Source organism: Aphelocoma coerulescens, chromosome 2 (genome assembly GCF_041296385.1).
Source record: "Aphelocoma coerulescens isolate FSJ_1873_10779 chromosome 2, UR_Acoe_1.0, whole genome shotgun sequence".
Lineage (NCBI taxonomy): Eukaryota > Metazoa > Chordata > Aves > Passeriformes > Corvidae > Aphelocoma > Aphelocoma coerulescens.
Genome location: NC_091015.1, coordinates 803,398 through 827,354, shown reverse-complemented (window position 1 = coordinate 827,354; position 23,957 = coordinate 803,398). Strand labels below are relative to the sequence as shown.

Sequence of the window (23,957 nt, the reverse complement as noted above, 5' to 3'; positions counted from 1 at the left end):
TGATCTTGTCTTGCTGAGACAAAATGGATCCTTAATGCATTTTTAAAAAGCAATGGCATGTCCTTACAAGAACTGGTGCTTTTTGGTGGGGTAAGAGCCTGTGTCAGACTTGTGTTTCTGTAGCACTGATGTGTGCATTTGGGGTAGATTACACAGGTGTTGGGGTAAATACCTACCCCAGCCCTCCTGGGGTGTCTCTGGTGTGGCGCCAGTGCTGGGAAATGCTGCACATCTAACCATGGCCTGTTTGAGAGGGCTGCTATCACATACAGATATATTTATTATTTCTTTTATCAAGCAAATAGTGGCCTTGATGTTTGAGCAGGCTTCCTGTATTCCAGGTCTTCCCACTGCACAAGTCAGGCAAGCTCCCAAATCCAGGGACCGCGGGTTTGGCAGAGCAAAACCTGCCCCAGTGCCTCTCACAGATGTGCCAGAGGAGCATCCTGTAGGTCTCCCACAGCAGAAGAGTCCTGAGCCCAAAGCAGATCCCTGTTCCACAGTGGAGCTTGGCTGTGGTGCTGGAACATCCCCTCGCTTTAGGGTTCCACACAGAAAGGCCACCAGTGTCCCCACGGAGCCTGTGGAGAGCTGCAGAGATCCCCCCCGGGAGAACTGGGATTTGGAAGGTGCCATTGTGAAGAAAAAGAAAAAGAAACCAAAACAAAGGAGAAACCAGCTGCCGAGAGGGCTGGAGTTCTGGGATGAGAAGGGAACAGCCTCCAGAGCTGCCAGGAACGCTCCCTTTGGGCTGGAGTGGCAGAGCCCCGACCTGTGCCCCGCAACGCCCGCAGCTCGCGGGGAGCAGCCGCTGGCCCCAGGAGGCAGAGCTCTGGATGTGCCAACGGATGCTAAAGTAACAACGGGGAGTCATATCCTGGATGAGCAAAATGCCTTCCCTTTGCCAGCCCCAGGACAGCAGGCCCCAAAATCCGGTGTGTTGGATGCCAAACGCAGGGAGGAAGTGAAGGCAGAGGGAATGAGAGATGGCAGCTGGATGCTGGAATCTAAGGGCAAAACCAAAGAGGTTCCCTCGCAGCAGCTGGGGGAATCTGCTACAGCAAAGGGACCCACCAAGCCCACGGAGAGAGATTTTCCCAATAAAAATGAGAAGAGGGAGGATAAGGAGTCAAAAGGTGCTGACCTGACGGTCAATCTGAGCAAAACAGAAACTCCCTTAGAGACCAAACCTTTGGAATTGCCCCTTTCCCATAAAAATAAGGAGCCTAAAACCCCATCTCCAGGGTGGGAATCAGCCAGTGACTCTGTCCATCAGCCTTCCCTGGAAGCAGCAGCCAAGAAAAACTGGGAAAAGAGCAAAGGGCTTGAAAAGGAATCCCCCAAACAGCCTCACCTGGAGGCTGCAGCCATGGAGGACAAGCTCCCTGTGGAGCCAAAGGCAGCTGGAGAAACTAAAACAGGGTCAGAGGGAGGACTGAAGACCCCAACAGATGCTCCTGGAGCTCCTGTTGCAGCCTTAGTTCCACCAAAACCTGGGGAGGTTCCAGCTGTGCAGGACAGAAGGGCCGAGGCTGTTCCCGATGCTCCCAAACATCCCAGCCCTGGCGAGGCAGGGGGCACGGGGATGGCAGCAGATTGCCCAGATCCAAACAAAGGGAAAGGATTCACTGCTTCAGAGCAGCAGGCTGGAAAAGATCCCAGCTTTACACCCGGGATGGACAGGCCTAAAAAAAAGCGCAGTGAAGGGAAAGGCAAAAGAATTAAAAGCTTCTCGGAGCAGATGATGCTCTCAGAGGATGGAGGCAGATTCACTGATGGAGGGAGGACGGATGAGGCTGGAAAAGAAGCAGCTTATCTCGAAAATGGCCGGGGTGTTGCTGCCAGAGGACACCCATCAGCCAGCACTGCACAGGCCTGGCCTGCAGACAAGCCCAAAAAAAGAGGCAGCGATGGAAGGAGCAAAAAAGGGGAAAGAAGCTTTTTCCAGCAGCCTTTCCTTGAGAATAAGATGGATGCAGGGAGTTTTCCTGAGGTAGTTGATAAGGCGAAGGAGGGCAGTGATAAGGGCAGAGAGGAGGGCTGTGGACCTGCTGGGGGCTTGCAGGAAAATGCAGCTAAAACGCAAAGGCCAGTTGAGCTGGGAATGGAGAAACCGAAAGAAAATGTTGGGAAAGGTGAAATAGCTGACTTGGGAGCTTTAGACCAAGCTTTGCTGCTGGAGAAGAGCAGAGAGGAAGCCAAAAATCCTGCTCTGGCTGCCACCATCAGCCCAACAAAACAGGTGGAGCTGGCTGGGAAGGGCAGAGAGGCCGGAGGTGCTGCCGGCGAATCCGCCGGGCTCAGCTCGGATGTGACAGCGCTGGCAGAGAAACCCAGGAAGAGGAGCAGTGATGGGAGAAGGAAACAGCCTGAGAAAAGTCCCTCCGGGCAGGCAGCTGTCCTGGGTGCTGGGGGGGAAAGCAGCCAGGAGCAGGTGGCTGGAAGCAGGAAGGAAATGAGCTTGGATGAGGAGAAGGGGTCTGGTTTGCAAAGAGAGAGTCTGGCAGAGGAGCTGGGGAAGCCCGAAATCCAGAGTGGCACTGGAAGCTTCTCTGAGCAGCCAAATCTTTCAGGCCATAAAACAGAGACTTCCGAGCCAGAAATAGGCAGTGCTAAAGAAACTTGGCCCATGAGTAAAGGGAAGGAAGCAGATAAATGCCAACCTCCCCCAGAGCACAGGGCAGGGATGCACAGTCCCACCAGGGAACTGGGGGTGGACAAGCCCAAGAGTAAAAGCAGAGATGGGAAGGGCAAAAAGGCTGAGCACAGTCCTGAGCTGGGGCCAGGTGATATCCCTGCAGTGGGACAAGTTCAACAAATGCAGTCTGAGAAGGACAAAGAGAATTGCAGGACTCCAGCAGCACTGCTGGGTCACCTGCCTGATCCTGCCAAGGCACAGGCTCCTGCTGTGCCTCTGGAGCCAGGGAAATCACAGAGGGGTGGTGAAGAGAAGCACAGAAAGGGAGAGCCTGACCCACAGCAGCTTTTTCTGCTGGAGCATAAAGCAGGAGCAGGGGTGTTCCCTCCTCCTGGCCTGGAGATTGGGGACAAACCTGAGGCAGGAGGTGCCAGTCCTTGCAGCAGGAATAAAAGTCCTATTCCAGAGCACCCAGCAGTGTCAGATCCCAGCCTGGCCCCAGTCACTGAGAGATCTAAAAAGAGGGGTTATGATGGAAGCAGTAAAAAGGCTAAAAATGCCTCCAGGCATTCTGTTCCTCTAGAGGCGAAACCAGACAGGAGCGAAGCACAGCCTCCCGTGGGATCTGGGCTGGAATGTGGGCTGGAAGACACAGATTTTGTAGATGAAAACAGAAATATTAAAAACTTTCCCATTGGCCCTCAAAGGCTTTGGAATAATAAAGGAAGTGACTTCAAATCCGTGGCTCAGACCACAGCAGGTGGCCCTGGTGACGTGGGTGATACTCCCTGCAGCCTCCCAAAGCAGAGGGATGGTGGTGCAGGGACTGAGGGCCTTCCACCACCTCCTCCTCCTCTGGAAGCAGTGGTAGAGAAAAGCAGCAAAGAGCCTGGACCTGGTGCTAAGAAGGAGATGCAGACCCAGAAATCTCATGAGCAGCCCATCAATCTGGGACACAAAGAACCTGGCAAAGAGGTCTCACAGAAAGATGGAAGAAGCAGAGAGGCTGCTTCCCAGGATGGTCAGTCCAAGGACAAAAGTCACCTTTCCCCCGTGGCAAAGGTGGATGATAAAGAAATAAAACCCACCGATAAAAAGCACAACACGGCCAAGGCTCCCCCAGAGCTTCCTCACGAGGTGCCAGATCCAAAACACAGAGCAGCCTCTGGAGCTGCTGAAGGGACGGGGGGACCAGAGGCCGCCGTGTCCTGTGCACAGAAGGGCACAGGGGGCATTTCCCCAGCCCCTGCAGCCGTGTCCCAGGCAGTGCCAGGAGCTGGCATGGACAGGGAAGCTGGAGAGGCTGAGCTGGGCGGGGGCACGAGGAGCAAGCAGAGCTCACCCCAAGAGGGGGGCACTGAGCCTGAGGCTGCTGGGTCACATGGCACAGCTGCCCAAACTACCCAAAAACGGCCCAAAGAGAACAAAAAAGATCCCTCTCAGCCTGCAGAGGAGGGCCCTGCTTGTGCTGGCCAGGCTCTCCTGAAGGATGCTCCTCAAGGTGGGGAGGCTCTCCTGAGGGACACTCCGGTGTCAAAGTCTGAGGCAGATAAACCTCAAGGCACAGCCAAAGAAAAGGATTCTCAAGCCAAAACCAAAGAAAAGGATTCTCAAGACACAAATAAAGAAGGAGAAACTCAAGAAACAACTAAAGAAAAGGGAACTCAAGAAATAACTAAAGAAAAGGAATCTCAAGACACAGCCAAAGAAAAGGAATCCCAAGACACCAGTAAAGGAGAGGAATCTCAGGACACAACTAAAGAAAAGGAGTCCCAAGAAATAACTAAAGAAAAGGAGTCCCAAGACACAGCCAAAGAAAAGGAATCCCAAGCCCCAAGTAAAGAAACAGAAGAGGAATGTGAACAGAAAGCTGTGAAAGAGGCAAAGAAAGACAGAGTGAAGGCAGCAGAGCAGCTCAAGGGCTACATGAGACCCACCAAGGCCCGAGGGGTGCCAGCCCTGGTGGCCAGGCCTGCCCCGGCCAGAGCCGTCCCCCGGCAGCCGAGAGCGGCCGCAGCGCCGCGGCCCCGGCCGGACAGAGGTGTGTGAGTGTGCCCAGGGAGCCCAGCAGCAAAGCCGGGCTGCTGAGCGTCCCTGCCTTGGCATGAGCCCGAGTGGTCATCCCAGCGTGGCATGAGGGGTGTGTGCTGCTCGGACGGGGCTGCTGGGGCTGCTTGCCTGGCTCACAGTGCTAATTGCCAAAGCTGGGAGCGCTGGCAGCTCGCTCCGAGTTCCAGAGCTCTGCACGGGCTTTTAACCCATCCAGATTGAGTTGTACAAATATTGTGGAGTATTGGAGTGACTTTTGGGTGTGAAGCTGCATTGGCTTCTTGTCACCTGAGCCTTGCCCTGTGCTGTGACAGTGGTCCCCGTGACCCTGCTCAGGGATGGAGGATTCCAGCGGCAGGGAATGTTCTGGGGCACTGTTGTTTGCAGGGTTTGGGTTCATCCCACCTCACACCAACTGCATCCCCTTTTCCTCCTGCAGTTGGTTTGGCTTAAGTCTCCACAAAACGTGTTTCCTTCTGGAATCAAAACCTTTTCCAAAGCAGCTCTAACAAAACAATGGTGGGACTGATGTAAATGTTGAGACTTTATTCCTCTGTGGAGACTTTGGATGGGCTGGTCAGCATCCAGGGCTGGGCACCGTGGCTGTCCTCCAGGGAACGAGGTCCCTGTGCTCATAGGAAATGAGCTGGAATTCATCCCATAGAACTGAATCAAGTTCTTAGAAATTTTGAAATGTGGCTAGAGATGAAATTACAAATATTCTTGTACTTGTGCTCATTCTAAAGCTCCCTCAGAAAGAGCTGACATCTCTGTGAACCCCACTCTGCCGAGATGGGCCAGGAAGTTTATCCCTGCCCTCAGGTGCTCTCCATTTTTGCCTTGTCATCAGGCATGAAAGTTTGTTCCTGTTCTGCGGAGTTTCTTGCTGCCAGTTTGCATGATGCAGCCACTAACTCACCAGACCCCGAGCTCCAGAGTGCCTTAACATGCTGCTCAGGTTTTTGAGAGGTTTTGTAATTTTAATGAGTGTTGCATAACCTGAAGTAGTTCTATTTTAGTGGAAGTGGTGTTCTCTGCATGAACTTGTGCCTGCAGAAGTGATGCTCTTTGGTGCATGATGCAACAGAACAAAGGGAAAGCTGAAGGCAGCATCTTTTACAAAACCAACATTTCTTCAAAGCCTTTCCATTGTCTGCCAGGAGTTTTTGAAAGAAAAGCTCCTCCTGAATATCTTGCACAGGTAACCGTGCACGGATTGGAGGAGTCCTGGCTCAGAGTAGCACTGCAGCCTGTGAGTAAGTTGGCACATACGTCACACCTGGAAGTTGTCCTGACGTGAGTTTTCTCAGGGCTTTGATAACATTCCATTGCTTCCATCCTTTCAACACTGTGGTAGATTCAACAGTTGGTTTGTTGGGGTTTTTAAGAGGAGCTCAGCAGGACCAGCTCTGATCCCCCCAAGCGTGCTGGGCACTGCCCAGGCTCCCCAGGGAATGGGCACAGCTCCAACCCTGCCAGAGCTCCAGGAGCATTTGGACAGTGCTCTCAGGCACAGGGTGGGGTTGTTGGGGTGTCTGTGCAGGGCCAGGGCTTGGATCCTCGTGGGTCCCTCCCAGCTCAGGAGCTTCCATGGTTCCATGACTGAACTTGTTTTGGAACTGTTGGTGCCGTGTTCCCACAGCAGTTTAAGGTGCTTTGCCATCCCAGAATCCCAGGATCATTAAGGTTGGAGTCCTGTGCCCAATCCCCACCTTGTCCCCAGAGCACTGAGTGCCCGGCTAGGCCTTCCTGGGACACCTCCAGGGCTGGGGACTCCAAACCTCCCTGGGCAGCCCCTTCCCAGACATCCAGATCCGTGACCAAGGCTTTTATATCCCTTTCCATCCGTGCCTGGCCCTTCATGGAACAGCTGTTCCACGAGCTGCAAACACCCACAAAGCCTGGCTGAATCTCTCAGTTGGCACAAGTGGTGTGGAAGTGCCTGGGGCGGATCGGAGGCCAGAGCAGGGAATTCGCGCATCAGTCGCACCCAGCTGAGCTCAGGGATCGGTGAAGGGAAAGGTGCTGAGATCCCTGGCTGTGGTGAATGTGCTTGTTTACTGACAGGGAATGAGGGAATTGTTCAGCTTGGAGAAGTCCAGCCATTAACCCCAGCACTGCCAAGGCACCACTGAACCACGTTCCCCAGTGCCACATCCACACAATCTTCGACCATTGCCAGGGCTGCTGATTGCAGCACGTCCCTGGGCAGAGCCGCAGGGATCCAGGAGATCACTGTAGAAGTCCAGACGTCACATGGACTGTGTGTCCCCTCCATGTGCCTCTTTGTGCTCCTGTTATGTCACAGTTGGATGCTCAGGGGTTTTGGATTTTTAGCTGTTGCTACACCTTGGCCAGCAGCTCACCCGTGACTGTCAGGCAGGACTGGGAGGCTCATACCCCACACCCGATATCCAACAGGATCCTGGAATGGCTTGGGTTGGGAGGGACCTTAAGGATCATCCAGTGCCACCCCTGCCATGGCAGGGACACCTCCCACTGTCCCAGGCTGCTCCCAGCCCCAATGTCCAGCCTGGCCTTGGACACTGCCAGGGATCCAGGGGCAGCCACAGCTGCTCTGGGCACCCTGTGCCAGGGCCTGCCCACCCTCCCAGCCAGCAATTCCCAATTCCCAATCTCCCATCCATCCCTGCCCTCTGGCACTGGGAAGCCATTCCCTGTGTCCTGTCCCTTCCAGACCTTGTCCCCAGTCCCTTTCCATCTTTCTTGTTTCCTTCCCCTGGTGGGCAGGCAGTGATTTACTCCCAGATTAAGGCATTTTGGAGGATCTCCTGCTAAAGTTCAGTGATGAAATCTCTTTAGCCAGGCTCCCATGTCCTACACTGTGTGTTCCAGGATAACAGGATGCTTCCCTAAAAACATCAGCTCCTGTCTGTGCTGCTAAAATAGGTCCCAGCGTTGTGATACAGCTCCCTTGGGAGTCATGGCAACTGCGATGCTGCAGATTCCTCTCTCTGACGGAAGTTGGACCCATCTCCTGTAAATTGGGCCTTGCACACTTCCGTAATTTTATTTTTTTCTATTTTTGACTGTGCAGCTTAAGGAACGTTGGCTATAAGGCTGATCATGCAATTTCAATTTCATCCCTTATCCCTCCTTCGGGTTTATTTCAGCTTCTCATTGTTGTTGTTGCCGTTGGAAGAACTGCCCCAGCATCTCCTGGAAAATTATTTTATACCTTTTAATGTCAGGAGGCAGCTGAGCTGATAACAGAAACAGAAAGGCATTATCAGCCTTTACAGTGTGACTGAACCTTTGTGTTGCCTCTTGCGTGAATTAAAACTCAAACTGGGAATTAGAGATGACAAGCAGGGTCCTAAATTCTGTACTTCCAAGGGGGTGCCTTGGCTGGGTGCTGGGGAATGGGTGAGGGGGGAAATGATGGAAGGTTTTTACTCAGCCAGGGTTGGGCTGCTGGATTCCAACGTGCTGCCGGCGTCCCCCTTCCCTCTGCTCCTTAGGCTCTGTTTCAAAGGGACACTCGTAAAAGATATTTTTGTCTTCAATCTGTCCTTGAAGAATAGTCAATTTAAGAAAAAGAAATTAATTTGTTTCAGTGTTTGGGGGCTGTATCCTCTTATGGAATTTGATTTGCATAAGCTGTTCAGCCCAGGGCCAGCTCAGATCCCTGACGCTGCGGGCAGGGAGCTCATTGCACAACCACCCTGTGGTGCAGACAGTCTGCTCCTGAATTATGCCCCACATGGGGGGCTGGGGGGCCTGCTGGAGTGGTCATCTCATGCCTGGATCCCTCTTTCCTTCCCATCCATCCCCATCCCTGTGGCTGCCTCCTGTCCCCAGCCTGTGCCAGGCTGTCGTGCTGCCCATTGCCACAGTCACCCTGTGGGATGCAGGGCAGATTTCTCAACAGTCTGTGTGCCACCCAAATACATTTAAAAGCAAGAAATGCCCATCCCTGTTTAATGACAGGATTTGCTTTGCTTTTACAGCCACAATGAAGCTCTTGCTGTAAATATTCTCTTTTCCTGCCTGGTTTCCATTATTCTAAGTGGGTCTAGCATTTGCACAGTAACCTTTCATTCATATCATGTTTGTAGTTCTCCTGTGGGACCCCAAACTGTAATTGGGTTTGTCTGACAAGAGTTCATCAGCTGATTAACGTTGTGTTAATCAGGGCAGAGGCTGAAGGATGTGCAAGTGCAGCCAGTCATCCTGAGATCATCAGCACAGATGCAGTCGTGGTGGAGGAACTCATAATAACAGAGGGGCTCTAATAATGCTTTTGAAATGCTCAGTGTCATCATATTGCAGCTTGCTCATTAATTAAAGACCTGTTAATTATCCCAGTGGGGTGTGTGAGGGAACTGAACCCCACACGGTGTCACCAGCCAGTTCCTGCCAGTGTTACATGGATTTGTGAGGAGACCTTGGCCATGAGCTGCCTTCCCTGCCCCTGGCCCTGGTGTGAGTTTGGTTCAGCTTGAACAGAAGGTTTTGTGGAGGTGTTGGTTCTGTCCCTGGCTAAGAGCTGAGCTGAGCTTACAGGGTGTTTTTGCAGAGGTGCAGCTCTGCAGTGCTGGGTGCTCAGGGGCCTCTGATCCAGCAGGATCACAGAATCCCTGAGTGGTTTGGGTTGGAAGGGAACTGAATGCTCATCCAGTGCCACCCCTGCCATGGGCAGGGACACCTCCCACTGTCCCAGGCTGCTCCCATCCCCAATGTCCAGCCTGGCCTTGGGCACTGCCAGGGATCCAGGGGCAGCCACAGCTGCTCTGGGCACCCTGTGCCAGGGCCTGCCCACCCTCCCAGCCAGGAATTCCTTCCCAACATCCCATCTAAGTCCCCCCTCCTTGTCCTCTCCCATCCCATAGCTCGTGTATTTTTTCAAGGATTACCCAAACCAGCTGTATCCCAGTGCAGATGCCCCTGTTTTTCCCCAGCTGGTTTCCCACCCCGTTCCACCAGCTCCTGGTTTCTCTCCAGCTGGATGCTGCCGTGCCCATCCCCTCTCCCCCTTGGAGCTGGCACCCGCCATCCTTGGCCACGGCTTCCTGAGGTTGATTTCCTTCCTTTATTTTATATATCCTTGACACTCAGATTTTCAAGAAAAGCTGGGAGTGAAACAAATCCACTTCTGGCTGCAGATTCTGCCAGGCTGAGACTGCTGACCACATTTCCGTAGTGGTGCTGTTTAACTTGCAGGGGAAATCTGAATTCCAAGCCTCTTTTCTTGGCTGATGTTGCCAGTCTGTGGCTTGTGCATCATTCAGTGAACTTTGTGTTGCCTCTTCTCGGTTTCCACTATCAAATACCTCCACAATAAGCAAATACTGAGTTGGAAACACTCTGTGTTTGATGTTTGGTTTTGGCTGATCTCTGATTTTTGATGTAAATTCTAAAGCAGTATTTGATCTGTAAACGACCCGTCCTATAAAACATGAGGCTGTGTTTAAGGTTTGTACAACTCCACACCTTTGCCATGTTAAGCTGATGGTCAGAGTCCTAAATATTGCAGTTTTATCCTTTGGCCTGGCTTCTTGCAGCCTGTGGGAAGAAGTGAAGCGTGAGTTGAGCAGGGGTGTCAGGCTGGTTCCACAGGCTGAGCAGCACAGCCCGTGTGTGTGTGTGTGTGTGTGTGAGCACACGGGGCAGGGGCTGTGTAAATCAGTTTCCTGGACACACAGAGCGTGTCCTCGTGGCTCTGGTTGCTCTGATTGCTGTTCTTGGTAATAACTCTTAATTAGAGACCACACCAACGACACTGGCATGGAGGAGCTCATCATCCTGGAAAGTGATGTTGCCTTAGAAACCAGTGCAAGAGGCTGCATAGAAATGATTGTGTTAGATTAAAGCAAAAAAAACCCAGAGCATTAACAGGGATAAGTAATAGCTTCGGGAGTGAAGCAAAAATAGAAGCACTAGGCTGATTCATCTGCTGAGGCTGGGAGGCTGCAGATTGGGTACCAGAGCTGACGTGGGATGTAGTGATCTCCGCCCGCTCCGGGGACTGGCACAGCCCAGTTCCACCTGGAACAGCCCAGGGAGGGCACAGGCATCCCTTGGGGATGGCTGCCCTTGGAAAAGGATCAAAAAAGCATCCCAGTAGATCCTAATGGCTGCAGAGGTGGTTGGTGCTGGGACTGAGACCTGTGCTGGGTGTGCTCAGCATCCCGGACAGGCTCATTTCTGTCAGCTCTTCCTGCAAGGAAGGACTGGATGAAATGAGGATGAAAGGATGTGAACAGGCAAAATAGACCCTTCCTCCTTGTGACCAGGCTGCTCTCACCTCTGGGAGGGAATGGGGAGCTTCAGGCAGTGGGGGAAGCTCCACATCCAGAAGCTGGACCGGGGCCTGATTTACAGGATCTTGTAATGCTGTCGCTGCTCCTGCCTGACGTGAAAGGTGGTGGAGAGCCCAAAGGAGTGGGAAACCCCAGATTTGGTACCTGAAGAGTGTGAAATCTTCCTCCAAGTTGAACTGAGGGTGAAAGCAGTGGTTGGGGCTCCTTTGAGAGTGTTTGAGTCCCCCTTCCAACCCAGCTCCGCTCCAGTGAGACCCTCCCTTGTCTGAGTTACCTCTCAAAATCTGCCCAAGTCTGTATTCTGAACATCCTTCTACCCTTTCTGGCTCATTCATCTTTGTTGACCAGTTTGCCTTTTCTTCAGAGAATTTAAGGTTTATAAGAATGTAAAGGATCAACAGGGACCAAAGCTCTGGTGGGAGAGCTGCTGGCCATGGCTTGCGAGGGGCCATTGCTGGCCTTGCACAACCACCGTGGCACAGCTTCAGAGGCAGAATATTCATAAATGGAAATGAAAAGAAATGAACTGGGTAGAAGATAGAGGCCAGGGCACTGGAACTGGGAAGGGATCTGGGAGCAGCATGCTGTGGGCAGGAGGAAGCTGTTGGAAAGCTCTCAGTGTATGAACTCTGCATTACCTCCATTAATGTCCTGAGAGATTAAATGCTGGATGACTTTGGAGATTTTTCATAGCTAAGCATTCTCCTGCTTCTGAGTATCCCAGGTATTGACTGTGGTTCATTTCCTGCATTAGAAGATGTTATTTAATAAAGCAGCAGCGGGGGCTGTACACTGACATGGAGTCAGGAGTTTCTTTCCAGTGATGCAAATCCCTTCCATGATCCCGGGCTCTGAAGTACCAGCCCCGAAATCAAAGAGGGTTTTCTCTTCTGTTAGAAATGGTAAATGTTTGCTTTAAAAAAAAAAAATCAAATAAAAAGCTCCTAGGTGGTTTCAGAGAGCTTTACAGGGCTGTCCTCGCTCCGAGGGAAGTGCTTTAAGGGATCTCTGATGGATTGAGATTTCCTGTATAAAAATCTTGGTTTGGACTGAGTGAGCAATGGAGGAATAACAGTAATTACACAGGATTAGAGGAACTCAAGGCCTGCCAGATTGGGGAGCACAGTCAGTACTTTCAGAGTGAGCAAGTGCTTGCAAACATTAGTCCTACATCAGTGAGGAGGGAGAGCACGAGCCGTGAGCTGAGAGCCCGTTTCCCACAGCAAGACACCTCGGAATATTTTAGAGCAGTGAAAAATTGTTAAGGCTCTTTGAGAAGTGAAGGTTGTGGGTGGAACTATTCTGGTTAATTAGAGGCTGTCAGGAAAGATTCATATAACTTACAGTTCCTTAGTCATTGTTTTTAAATATAGCAGTGCCTTAAATCCCAAGCTTAAATACAAGCAGATAAATGTGTGGATTGTAGCATTTCTCACAGCAGGTTCAATTCAGGGGGCGTTGTGGAACTTGCAGGCTCTGGGTATAAAAATACATTTCTCTCAGTTCAGCTCGAGCAGGGGAGGCCTTTTCCATGAGCTCTGAGGACATTTTCTCCAGGGTGGAGTGTGTCACTATCTGGGATGGTTGGTGTGCTGCGACCCTGGTTCAGAGAGCAAAATCTGCCTCAGTCAAGGATTAAGCTGCACCAGACACTTAAGAATAAAAGCTGAATCTGCAGTTTGGTGCTAATGCAGCCTCTGAGAAACCTCCAGCCCAGTTTAACCAGGGAATTGGTGTCCAAATCAGGACTCCCAGTTGGAGAAGCTCTGTGGGGGTCCTGGAGCAGAGGTGACTGAGTAGGGCACGTCAGAGGTGGGTGAGGCTGGGTTGGGCTGGATCAACACAAAGTGTGCAGTGCTGGTGTGAATGAAGTGTGGCAGAAAAAACCCACCTGCAACCGGGAAAACAAGCAATGCAGTTCATATTTTTGGGAACTGGGGCACAGGTTTGGCTTGGCTGGGGAATTCTGTGGACCCCAAGAGGCAGCTGTTTCAAAGCATAGATATATGGGATAAAAATTAGCTAAAAATATTGTAAGATATGTTCATGTTCAAAAAAATATAATTAAAATGGATTTTGCAGTATTTGAGACTCCAGGACGTTTCCAAACATGTCCCATCCCGTCCTTTTCATCTTTGTCCTCTTGCTTACGGGAGCGATCCGGTTTGTGAATTGTGAAATCTTCATTACAGCAGGACTTGTGATCACTGTTGACTCCAGAAGAATATATTAAAATTCACAGAAAACAAAGCCCTTGTGCTGAAAGAGCTCATTCTGCAGTGTGCTTTCGGGGCTGGGCTGGGGGGGGCCGTGTTTTGGTTTTGTTTGCGGGGGGAATTGCTGACCTCGGTTCCTTCGTGTTCCTGGAATGGCTCATCAGCAGGAATTGATACTGATAAAAGCATCGATCACAGCCGAGCTTGGCAGAGCAAAAGGAGAGGGCGAAATCCCCCCAAATGTGTCGGGACCCCCCAAAGGCTGCTCACAGCAAAACCCTTCCCCTGAGCTGATTAAAACCCACGCCAGCCTCAGCCCAGGGCCCGGCGTTCGCGCTGCCCAAAGTGAATTCCTGAGGATTTTCCACAAAAGGATGCAACCTGCCGGTTTCTTTTGAACTAGTGGCTGGCTGCAGTAAGTGAAGGCGACGGCGCAGGGGGTGGGGAGGACGGGGTTTGTCACGAATACCGGGGGCACGCTGTGTCGTCACGGCAGCGAGCCCGGCGCGCCGAGCGCTGCAGCCGCCGAGGCAGCCGAGCCGCCGCGATGTCCCTCTCCAACCAGCAGCCAGCCCCGCTCTCCGAGTACAGCCCGCTGGGCAAGGGCAAGAGCCCCGAGAGCTTCCCGGCAGCCTTCCACCGCATGGAGTCCCCGAAAGACTTCGGCAAAACCGAATTCGAGTGGCAGAGGACCGAGGGGAAGCTTAATGAGATTGGCTTGAACGTGAACTCGGGGGGACCGATTAAGGACGGGCTCGTTAAGAACGCCGGTTTCACGGATGAGGACAAGCTCTGCTTCTTTGAGGGAAAACTAGACAAAGAGCTAAAAATAGCTCAGAAAGACAAAAGAGAAATTGAGGTGCCGGGCAAGAAATACCAGGCGGCTGCAGGTCACCTTGAGAGCTGGTCCTTGATTTCGGAAACCTTTCCTTCTGCAGAAGGGAACTTCGCGAACCCTAAAGCGACCGATTTTCGCGTGGGACAGGCAGCAGCCGAAAAACCCGGTCCTGGTCTGGGTAAAAATGAAGCCATCACCGACCACGAGAAAGCCGTGGGTAAAGCTGGGATGGAGACCAAATGCCAGCCAGAGCCAAAGCTGCCCCATCTATCCGTGTCGGAGAGCGATCCCAGCAAATATATGAAGGAGCAGGAAATCAGTGTCTGGAACCCCAATTTCCACCCTATCCTGCCGGACGATTCGGGGTCTAAAGAAGCGGCCGTGAAAAAAGATGGAGCCCCCGGCTATTGTGTCCTCGGGGTGGTTAATGACAACTACGGGCAGAGCGGGCTCTCTTCCCCCACTCCCGCACCCAAAGCAGCCCCTCCGACCACCACCGTGGAGCTGGCCCAGGATGAGTCCAAAAGCAGTGACCTGAGCGAGAGCCCCGAGATGGAGGAGGAGATGGAAGAGCAGCTGGGCTGTGAGGGCAGTTTGCTGGCCAGGGCTGCCCACCAGAGGAAGGCGATGAGGCGTGCGATGTCAGAGTGCTCTCACTTGTCGGTGCCCCTAACCCTTAACCTGGCCGATAAATACCCTGAGCCGGTGCTTAGAGAAGACGTCGCCACTGGGCTGCTCTCTCCTAATAGCAGCCTGACCCAGAGCCGCAGCCCCACGGCCGGCAAGCCGAGCGCCCCGATGAAGAGGTCACTGACGGTGGCCGAGGAGCAGGCGGCCGTGGCCGGCCCCGCAGCCCCGCCGAGCCCGGCCGTGCCCGGCGCGCAGCCCCCGGCCCCGCACGAGGAGCCGGCGGCCAAGAAGCGGGAGGAGTGGAACGGCAGCAACTCGCTCAAGAAAGAGCTGGGCAGCCCGAGCGCGTTCCACAGCAAGCTGGAGCAGATCCCCGAGCTCGGCAGCCAGGACAAAGAGCGGCAGGAGGCGGCGGGCAAGAGGGACAAGAGGAACGGCACCGATGGAGCGGCGGGGCTCGGTGCTCCCAAAAGCAAAGGCGCCGAGCTGGAAGCCGGCAAAACGGCTCCTCTGGAAAGAAAAGAAATCGAGGTCAGCAGTGTGCAGAGCTCTCCGTCTCCCAAGCAAGGAGATTTACCACGTGATGGTATGTTACTAATTTTTACCTCCCTGGGCAGTGAGCGGACAGGAGCCGGGAAGTGCCGAGTGACTTCAGAGAGCCCGGAGGCGCAGGGCGGGCGGAGGGTGCACCTGGGAGACCGGCACCGGCCGTACTCGGCAGTCAGAACAAAGGACGGGCTTTTACACAGATAAAAATGGAGGGAAAATGGGAAAAATTAATTGCCTGGCTGGTTGCACAGCATCTGGTGCAGCGGCAGCTGTTAATGGCTTGTTGGGATGCTGCTCTTGAGCAGTGGATTTTCAAATCCGTGGCATCCACAGGGGTCCACACCGATCTCCCCCTGGGTACCCTCCTGCCACACCTCCCCCGAGCAGAGGTACCCCCTGATCACGAGCTGTATTGTGAGAGCAGGGTGATATCAAAGTTAAAACCTTTTAGCCCATGCCAGAAAAATCTGCAGATTGTGCTTTTCCCGTAAGCTTCTGGCACCTTTTGCTGTTTCTGTTCGAGGGGCAGCACTAGAGTGATGGGTGGAATGATTTATGGAGTTAAGCTCTTCCCGGTGCTGAAATTCAAAGTGGAATTTCCCCGTCACTTTCTGGAAGCTCTTTCCCAAACCCCCCGTTTGAATGGAGCCGTTCCCATTCCAAGGGTCAATAGCAGCTTGTTGTATTCTGTGGGGTTTGTTGTTTCAATAGTGCTGTGGTGTATGAGGTCACTCTTCCCGGATTTAAAATCTGTGAGAAGAGTAGTTAATCTTTGTTCTCCTGCCTGGAACAACATCTCTGTGTCCCCCTTGCCAGCCCCAGCCAGCAATAAACCTGCTTTTTTGCCCGGATTTTGGATGCGAGGACGGTGTTTGTGCTTTGTCTGTCACCCGCATTAACGAGAGGAGAGAAAATGTGTCAGGGGATAAAGACAAAAGATTTGCATGAGAATTTTTGCATCCTTTTGTAGCCAGCTGGTTTGTCAGACCCTCCGAGGACTGATGTAAAATGGGAACTGTCACGTTGTCGTGGGAGGTGGGGGTAAGACACAGGTGTGCAGGGGGGTGAGCTCCTTGGCTAGAGCCCCAAAACACTTGGGGTGAGCTGAGCCCTCTGAGCGGGGCAGGGCAGCCCGGAGGGGCTGTGCTCGCAGAGCCATGGATTTGTTCTCCTCCGGGTTTGTGGTGCGTGAGTGACACCCCATGGTCACTCGGGTGGCTCTCGCTGCCCGCGCCGGGCTCTGGTCATCGCCCTTCAGCCAGTGGTCACTCATCACTGCTGTGCCTAATTAGAGTTCTGCTTTCTCTAATTATTTCTCTAAGGTTCTTCAGTTTCCAGTCTCATGTTTGGGTAGCTGTGGAACAAGGTTTGGGCAGTACAAACTCGCCTCTGTGCTCTGCCAATGTGTCTCAGCTTTTCAGTGAACCACAGAATCCCAGGATGGGCTGGGTTGGAGGAACCTTAAAGCTCATCCCATTCCACCTCCTGCCATGGGCAGGGACACTTTCTCCTATCCCAGGTTGCTTCAAGCCCTGTCCAGCCTGGCCTGGGACATTCCCAGGGATCCAGGGGTGTTGAGGATGGGGAGATTCTTCCCTTTCCGTCCTCTCAGTGTTCCCTGGTTCCTCATGGTCGACTCGAGGGACAGATTTTGAGGAGCTCGGGCAGCCGTGACTGAAGTGGTGGCAGAGGTGGTGGCAGCACGTCAGGAGTGCAGCCCTGGCTCCTTGGAGCCTGAGCAGAGCTGTCAGCTCCTGGCAGGCAGGTGGGGGCCACCGGCTCCCCTGTGGTGGTCACAGGGAGGTCCTGGCTGGAGCCAGGGTTGGACAGGACACCTGGGGGTGTTCCCTTGGGCTCAGGTCAGACCCTCTTGTTCCGTGTTCACCTGCGCTCGATTTTGTACCTAAACATTAGAGGGTCATCAGTCGTCATGGGAACTGAAACATGGCAGGAGTAAAGAGCTGTTGGCAGCAGATGTGGAACAGAAAAAACCCAAAATGACTGTATTTGTGCACACCTTTCATGTCAGGGCGTTCTCGGGGTGGTGGGGTTTGCCATCACCTTTCCTGTCACAGATTTTTGGGGGTTTGCTGACATCTTTCATAGCCATAGGGGTTTCGTGGTGGTATGGGGCTGATGACACTGTTCTTGTCCCAGGTTTTTTGGGGTTTGATGACACCTTTCATGTCACAGAGTTTCAGGGGATTGCTGACACTTTCCATGTCCCATTTTTTTTGGGTGGTGGGATTTGCCGACGCCTGCCCTGACACCGAGATTTAACTACAACAAGACAAATCAGCAACAAGGTTCATGTTTTGGGTAACTGGGAAGCCCAGTTTGGCTTGGCTGGTGAATTCTGTCCAGCTCAAGGGGCAGTTGTTTGAAAGCACAGCTCTGTGGAATCTTTAAATCAGACAAACATTTAAAACCTCATCTGAAGTGGATTGACATGTTTTCCCCAGAGGGGCTGAGCATCAGTGATGGAAAGGTCACTGAGATGGGACTGCTCCGAGTGTTCTGGCTGGGTTATGTTTTGCAGATGGTTTATTCACATTGCCAAGGGTTTTTTAGCATTTGGTTTAAAATTGTGGTCACAATCTTTATTTTAAAAGCTTGTTTGTCATCCTTTTAACCACGGGTCTGGGTGAGCTGATAGAGAGACAACTGAGCTGGCAGAGCTCTCACAGGCATGAATATCATAGAATTTTAACTTATTTTCTACTCTTTGTAATTTTTACTCTTTTAATCTCTGGATTTATCCTCTCCTGCAGTAAATGCAACTAAATGTTTTCTATATGTGCAGTTCAGAGGATTTTCAGAATGCAAGAGAAACCAGACAGGAATTCCTCAGATGTCTCTGAAAAGCTTTCAAACTTTCTGTGCTGAGGATTTTTCCCTCTCCCCTGTTAACCAGCAGAGAGGTGGTTATAGTAAAAATGTCTCCCCCAGGCAGGCAATGCTGGCTGGAAGGTGGAGCTGATGCTGAATCCATCCTTTGCCTTTCATTCACGGCCCAGTCCCCTATCCTGAGATCCTTGTCAGCCTCCTCTGCCTCATCCTGGCACTCACCTTGCAGGTCTCCATCCAGTCACGAGGCAAAGTGGCCAATGGATCCATTTTATCTGACAGAAGGAGGTTTTTCCTGCTTTTTGTTAATCCCTCTCTTTTTCTGCCTGTTCTGTCTGTTCACCCTGACCTCGGCGCACACATCTGGGGTAACAAATTTTGCCACTTGCACCTTTTTTCATCCTAAAAATACTTTAAACAATTGTGCAGCCTGATTCCAATCATTTGTATGGTATTTCCACCTAAAGCAGACTTCCTTGGTTCTGCCCACCCAGGGCTGTGGGATTTTTTGCTAAATATCTGCTCCTCTTGCGTTCTTTTAAGGCGACATAGAATTGTACATAAACCCTTTCTTCCTTGCAGACAGGTGGGTGTTGGTGTGATCACAGAATCCCAGGATGGTTTGACTGGAAGGGACCTTAAAGCCCATCTGGTGATGGCACATTTAGTTTAATTTTAGTTTTATTTCCTTTAACAACCGCCCCGAAGGCGCTCCCGGTCAAGCCCCTCGCGTGCCCACGGTGGGTATTTTAAGGCAGGAGATCCTGGCTGCAGATTAGTCCTGATCAGAGCTGAGCCCCAGGACCTGCCCAGCTCCCTCAGGAATCCGATCTCCCTGAACAAGTGGCTGTGTTGTTGTTCCCAGCACCAAGGACAGGTTTGACCCCGTTCACGGTTGAGTGTTGTGTGATTTGCTGGCATTTGTGTGTGCCCAGTGTCACCTCCAGAGGTGTCACTGCCATAAGTGATGTCCTTCACCACTGCTGCCTTCACCTTCCTCCTTCTCTCGCTTCCTTGGCATCTCCCTGGAACGTTCTCTGCTCTGAAGCACCAGGAATTCCAGGCTGGGTCTGTCACACCCAACTCCAGCTCAGTGTTTGCATCAGGAAACCATCCTGGGTTTCCAACTCAGATTTCTTCATAATCCGTAAGCAAAGTCCAGCATAACTTCCAGCTCTCCTGAAGGATTTTTTTTTCCAGTAGAACGCTGTGGTTTAGATGAGAACAGAATGCAAGACAACAGTGAGGGTGTGAGAGCCCCAGCCTCAGGCTTGCACTGATTAAAGTTGGTGATGGGGTTGGGAATGTCAGCCCAGCTCCCTGTAAGGAACCAGCACTGCAGTGCTGGTGCTGGGGGCTCACAGGTCCTCACCACAGGAAGCTGTGTTTGTAGTAGGGAAGAAAAGACTGAAATGATTGCAGCTGCTCTGTGCCTGGTTGGAATTGGGGGAGACTGAGCAACCTGACCTGAGAGTCGTTGGCTCATTAGTGACACCTTTGTGCTTAAGTGTTCCAAGGCAGGATTGTCTGTATTTTGCATTTTGAACAGTGTGGAACAGCAGTTTTATGCCTTCAGACACTGAAAACCTGGAAAGGGACTTTGGACAAAGGCCTGGAGGGACAGGACACAGGGAATGGCTTCCCAGTGCCAGAGGGCAGGGATGGATGGCAGATTGGGAATTCCTGGCTGTGAGGGTGGGCAGGCCCTGGCACAGGGTGCCCAGAGCAGCTGTGGCTGCCCCTGGATCCCTGGCAGTGCCCAAGGCCAGGCTGGACATTGGGGCTTGGAGCAGCCTGGGACAGTGGGAGGTGTCCCTGCCATGGCAGGGGTGGCACTGGAGCTTTAAGGCCCCTCCCAACCCAAACCAGCCTTGGAATCTCTGAATCCATTAAATACCCTGGGTGTCCCCTGGCCCAAGCACTGCCCAAGCTCGAGTGGCCACCTGGAGATTCTCTGAGGTTTCACCAACATTCAGCTTTAGGGCCAGGCTGAAACAGGAATTTGGGCCCTGTTTGTTCCCTGCCCCTCACTGGATATCCTGCCCAAGGAGCTCCAGTTCAGTTGTGGTTTTGCTGGTGGGATCACTTTGATCACACAGGGGAGGTGGTACTCGGAGCAGCTGCTTAGTTCCAGTTCATGCCCTGTTGGATAGACGTGGGAAGTGCTTTAGGTTGTTCTAGAAGAACAAGTTGATTTAGGATTTCCCTTGCTGGGGTAAAAATAGAGTCTTAACAATCCTGGAGCCTTAGGTTTACAAATGCAGGCAAAGAGGACATCTGGTTTCTTCTCAGTTCTTGATAATGAGGGAAAATGTACACGATGATTGAGTTGCATTTGGTGCCAAATAAAATGCTGAGCCCTCTGTATTTGGGTCAAGCAGGAGATGTTGATTTAGCCTTTTCTGGAGAGGAGGAAGCAGCTCAGGGTTGTATTTCTGCCCAAGTGAAGATTTGTTGTATTTGTAAATACTTTTTTATAAGAGCCTTACACAAAAAGGCTTTGTTTGGGGGTGGGTTTGGGGATGCAGCCACTCCTTCGGGGTGCTGATGGATGAGGAAGGAGCTGGTGCCTCTCCATGGTTTTGGGCAGGTTTTGTTCCAGGGGTTGTTTACGTTTGAGAGGGACAGTCAAGGCAAGGCTGGTCATTGCCTTATTGCTTAATCTATTTTCTTAATGGATTTTCAGCTGATGACTCTAATCCCGATGAGAATTATGGAGCTGTTTCATTGAATGATGTTTTAGTTCAGCTTAGCCTGCTAAATATCCCTCGCTGGGGATCTGGGGATGATGCCTGGCCTGGTTCACGTTGGGATGCAGCTGCAGCTCCCTGTGGAGCCAAGGCTGGGGGCAAGGCAGGTGACACAGGGAGCTGTCACACAGAGCCAGCGCCTCTTCCAGAGGGACAGCTGGGAGGGGACAGCATTTAGGTGGTACAGGCTCAGGGATCCGTGGAAATGCTCGTTTTTTAGAGGGAGAAAGGAATGATAAAGTCATGGAATATCCTGAGCTGGGAGGGACCCACAGGATCATTGATCCAACCCCTGGCCCTGCACAGACACCCCAACAACCCCACCCTGTGCACCCCTGGCAGCGCTGTCCAAACACTCCTGGAGCTCTGGCAGCCTTGGGAATGTGCCCATTCCCTGGGGAGCCTGGGCAGTGCCCAGCACCCTCTGGATGGGACACAAAGTGCAGCACTCCCAAAAAGCAGTGCAGGGTTACAGATCCTTCCTTTGCCCACCACGGTGCCAGAAAACAGGAACACTTCCCAAGATCCGTTCTGCCAGGGTCTTCCTTTTGATATGGAGGATGGATTTTTGGGAATGCTTGCTCTTGCCTAAGCTGCTGGTTGGTGTTTGAGGCTTTACTTCTGAGTCCTGTGGTTTATAAAAGAACAGTGCAGTAACACAGTTTAACTTTGAAAAGATTCTGCTGGGTACACTTCTGTAAGTGCTTTTTCCTCATTTTACTTCTTCAGGGAACACAGACAGCAAAGCTTTTCAGATTTCGTGCCTGTTTGGGTTTTTCACACACAGTTGCAGCTTTTGTGAGAGCTGTTACACAAAACTGAAGGGCTCTGGGAGGCCACAGGTTTGTGTTTGCTCCCTCCTGGGTTCAGCTCAGCATCACCTCACACGAGCTGGGACTCCGGTGCACTGGATTTGTAGGGTGTAGGTGGCATAAGGATGCTTTTGTCTGGCTTTCCTCCAGCAAGTGGAGTTGTAGGAATTAGGAAAGAGAGAGAACAAAAATAGAAAGAACTGTCAATGTATAAATCCTTATGTTTGAAAGAGGGAAAGGTCAGGTTAAGATATGTGGAAAAAAGTCCTGGCTGTGAGGGTGGGCAGGCCCTGGCACGGGGTACCCCTGGATCCCTGACGGTGCCCAAGGCCAGGCTGGACACTGGGGCTTGGAGCAGCCTGGGGCACTGGGAGGTGTCCCTGCCCATGGCAGGAGGCTGATGATCCTTGAGGTCTCTCCATCCCAAACCATTCTGGGATTCCATGACTCCGTGATTCCATGTGCTTGGCTTTGAGTACAGTGTGTCAATCCACACCTCATCCTCCAAAGGCTCTCTAGAATGAGAGGTGTGATAAATAAAACATCGTAGTGGAGGAGCTCGTACAGGCAGTGGCCAAATGAGACTCCTTAGCCTGGAAGAAGGAACATGCAGAGGGAGGTGGTTGTGGTTGCTGTCTGAAAAGTCATCAGTGACAGGGGAGTTGTGAACAAGAGGAGACAGTTCTGTTTTTCCAGGATAAGAATATGGGTCAGCAAACGAAAATAGCAGCAGCAGCTGAAAGCAAACCATGCTGGGTGACTTGTGAGAGATTGCAGCAAAGCTGTAAAACAGCTTCTGCCAGGAATTTGGGAGCTGTGAGATTTTAGCTTTTTTTTACCAGGATGGTAATCAGATATTGGAGGAGAAGCCCCCAGATGTGGAATCTCCATCTCTGGCGATGCTCAGAATAAGATTGAATATACCCTGAGCAGTCTGGTGCAATTGGAGGGGGGGATTGGGGTAAATGACCTCCCCTCATTGCTTCCACCCTGCATTGTCCTGTTACTCCAGTGGGAAATGACTGCGTGTGCTGGAGAGCTGTTGGACAGGCAGGTGGTTTCCAGACTGGAATTCACAAGATGGGCAGAGAGATGTTTTTTTTGAGGAGTGGGTGGAACGGGTTTTTTCTCCTTCTGGTTAAGAATTCTATTTATAGTTGCCCATAATCAGGATTTGGCTTCAGGAGAGCAGTGGAGGAGTGGTGGGCATGGTGGGCACCCCCTCTCTGCAGCTGCGACAGGAGTCACTTAGGCTGGACTGGTTTAACCCCGGCCCAAAGCCTCGTGGAGGCAGAGGGGGCTGTTCCAGGGCCGTTGTCCCTCCCAGGTGTGAGTCTGTGCATGGAGACTTCAGAGTCTCTTTCGGCTCCCTCCTGCCTGTGACTGCTCAGTGTTCCTGTGTCACCTGAGGGATGTCCCTGCAGCTGGGCTGCTGAGGTCACAGGGGTCCAGAATGGCTTGGATTGGAGGATCATTCAATTCCAGCCCTCTGCCATGGGCAGGGACACCTCCCACTGTCCCAGGCTGCTCCCAGCCCCAATGTCCAGCCTGGCCTTGGGCACTGCCAGGGATCCAGGGGCAGCCCCAGCTGCTCTGGGCACCCTGTGCCAGGGCCTGCCCACCCTCCCAGGGAACAATTCCTTCCCAATATCCCATCCAGCCCTGCCCTCTGGCAGGGGGAAGCCATGCCCACTTCTTCCCCAGAAGGGCTGTCCAGCCCTGGCACAGCTGCCCAGGGCAGGGATGGAGGCCCCATTGCTGGAGGGATTTAAAAGCCATTGTGGATGTGGCACTGGGGACATGGGGCAGGGGTGGCCTCAGCAGTGCTGGGGGATGGTTGGACTCCATGGTCTGAGAGGGCTTTCCCAACCTCAGCAGTCCCTGGACTGACTTGCAGGATGTGCTCAGAGGCTCCTGGGGATGTTGTTCTGCTGAGCTGTGTTAGAACTGTGCAGGAGCCTTTGGAGAGAGGCTCAGTGTCCAAGCAGGGAAGTTTTAAGGAAATAAGGCACAGACTGTTCAGTGTTGAGCCTTGGGGGCACTTTTGGCCTTCACACAGCTGGTAAAGGAGCTGTTCTACTCTCTGTTCTTTTTGGGGAAAAAAAAGACTCTTAAAGCCATTGCCTCACCCACTTGGACTGTGTTGTGTCAGGTTCCATCTCTTCTAAAGGTACCCTCAGCTGCTGGTAGGAGCCACCAGGAGAGTGGCAGCGAGTAGAGAAGTGAGAGTTGAAGGATAAAACACGCTGAGTCTCCTCAGGCCCCAGAGTTCCCGTTCCAGGTGGCTGCCAACACCCCAGGTCGGGCTGAGCGTCCCTGCAGGAGCCGTCCCCGCTCCGTGGCT

At 52.4% G+C, this 23,957-nt stretch overlaps 1 protein-coding gene across 6 annotated transcripts in view; it reads left to right on the top strand.

Moving 5' to 3' along the window:
- Positions 1 to 23,957, top strand: part of MAP4 (microtubule associated protein 4) — a 156,751-nt gene that overhangs the window by 102,317 nt on the left and 30,477 nt on the right. For 4 of the 6 annotated variants that reach the window (XM_069006125.1, XM_069006126.1, XM_069006124.1 and 1 more), the window contains exon 1: positions 350 to 4,679. The exons of the other annotated variants lie outside the window; for them this stretch is intronic. In XM_069006125.1, coding sequence (XP_068862226.1) covers positions 980 to 4,679 — 3,700 coding nt within the window. In that variant the 5' untranslated portion in view covers positions 350 to 979. Of the gene's footprint in view, positions 1 to 349; positions 4,680 to 23,957 lie in introns of those variants that run through there. 6 annotated transcript variants of the gene reach the window in all.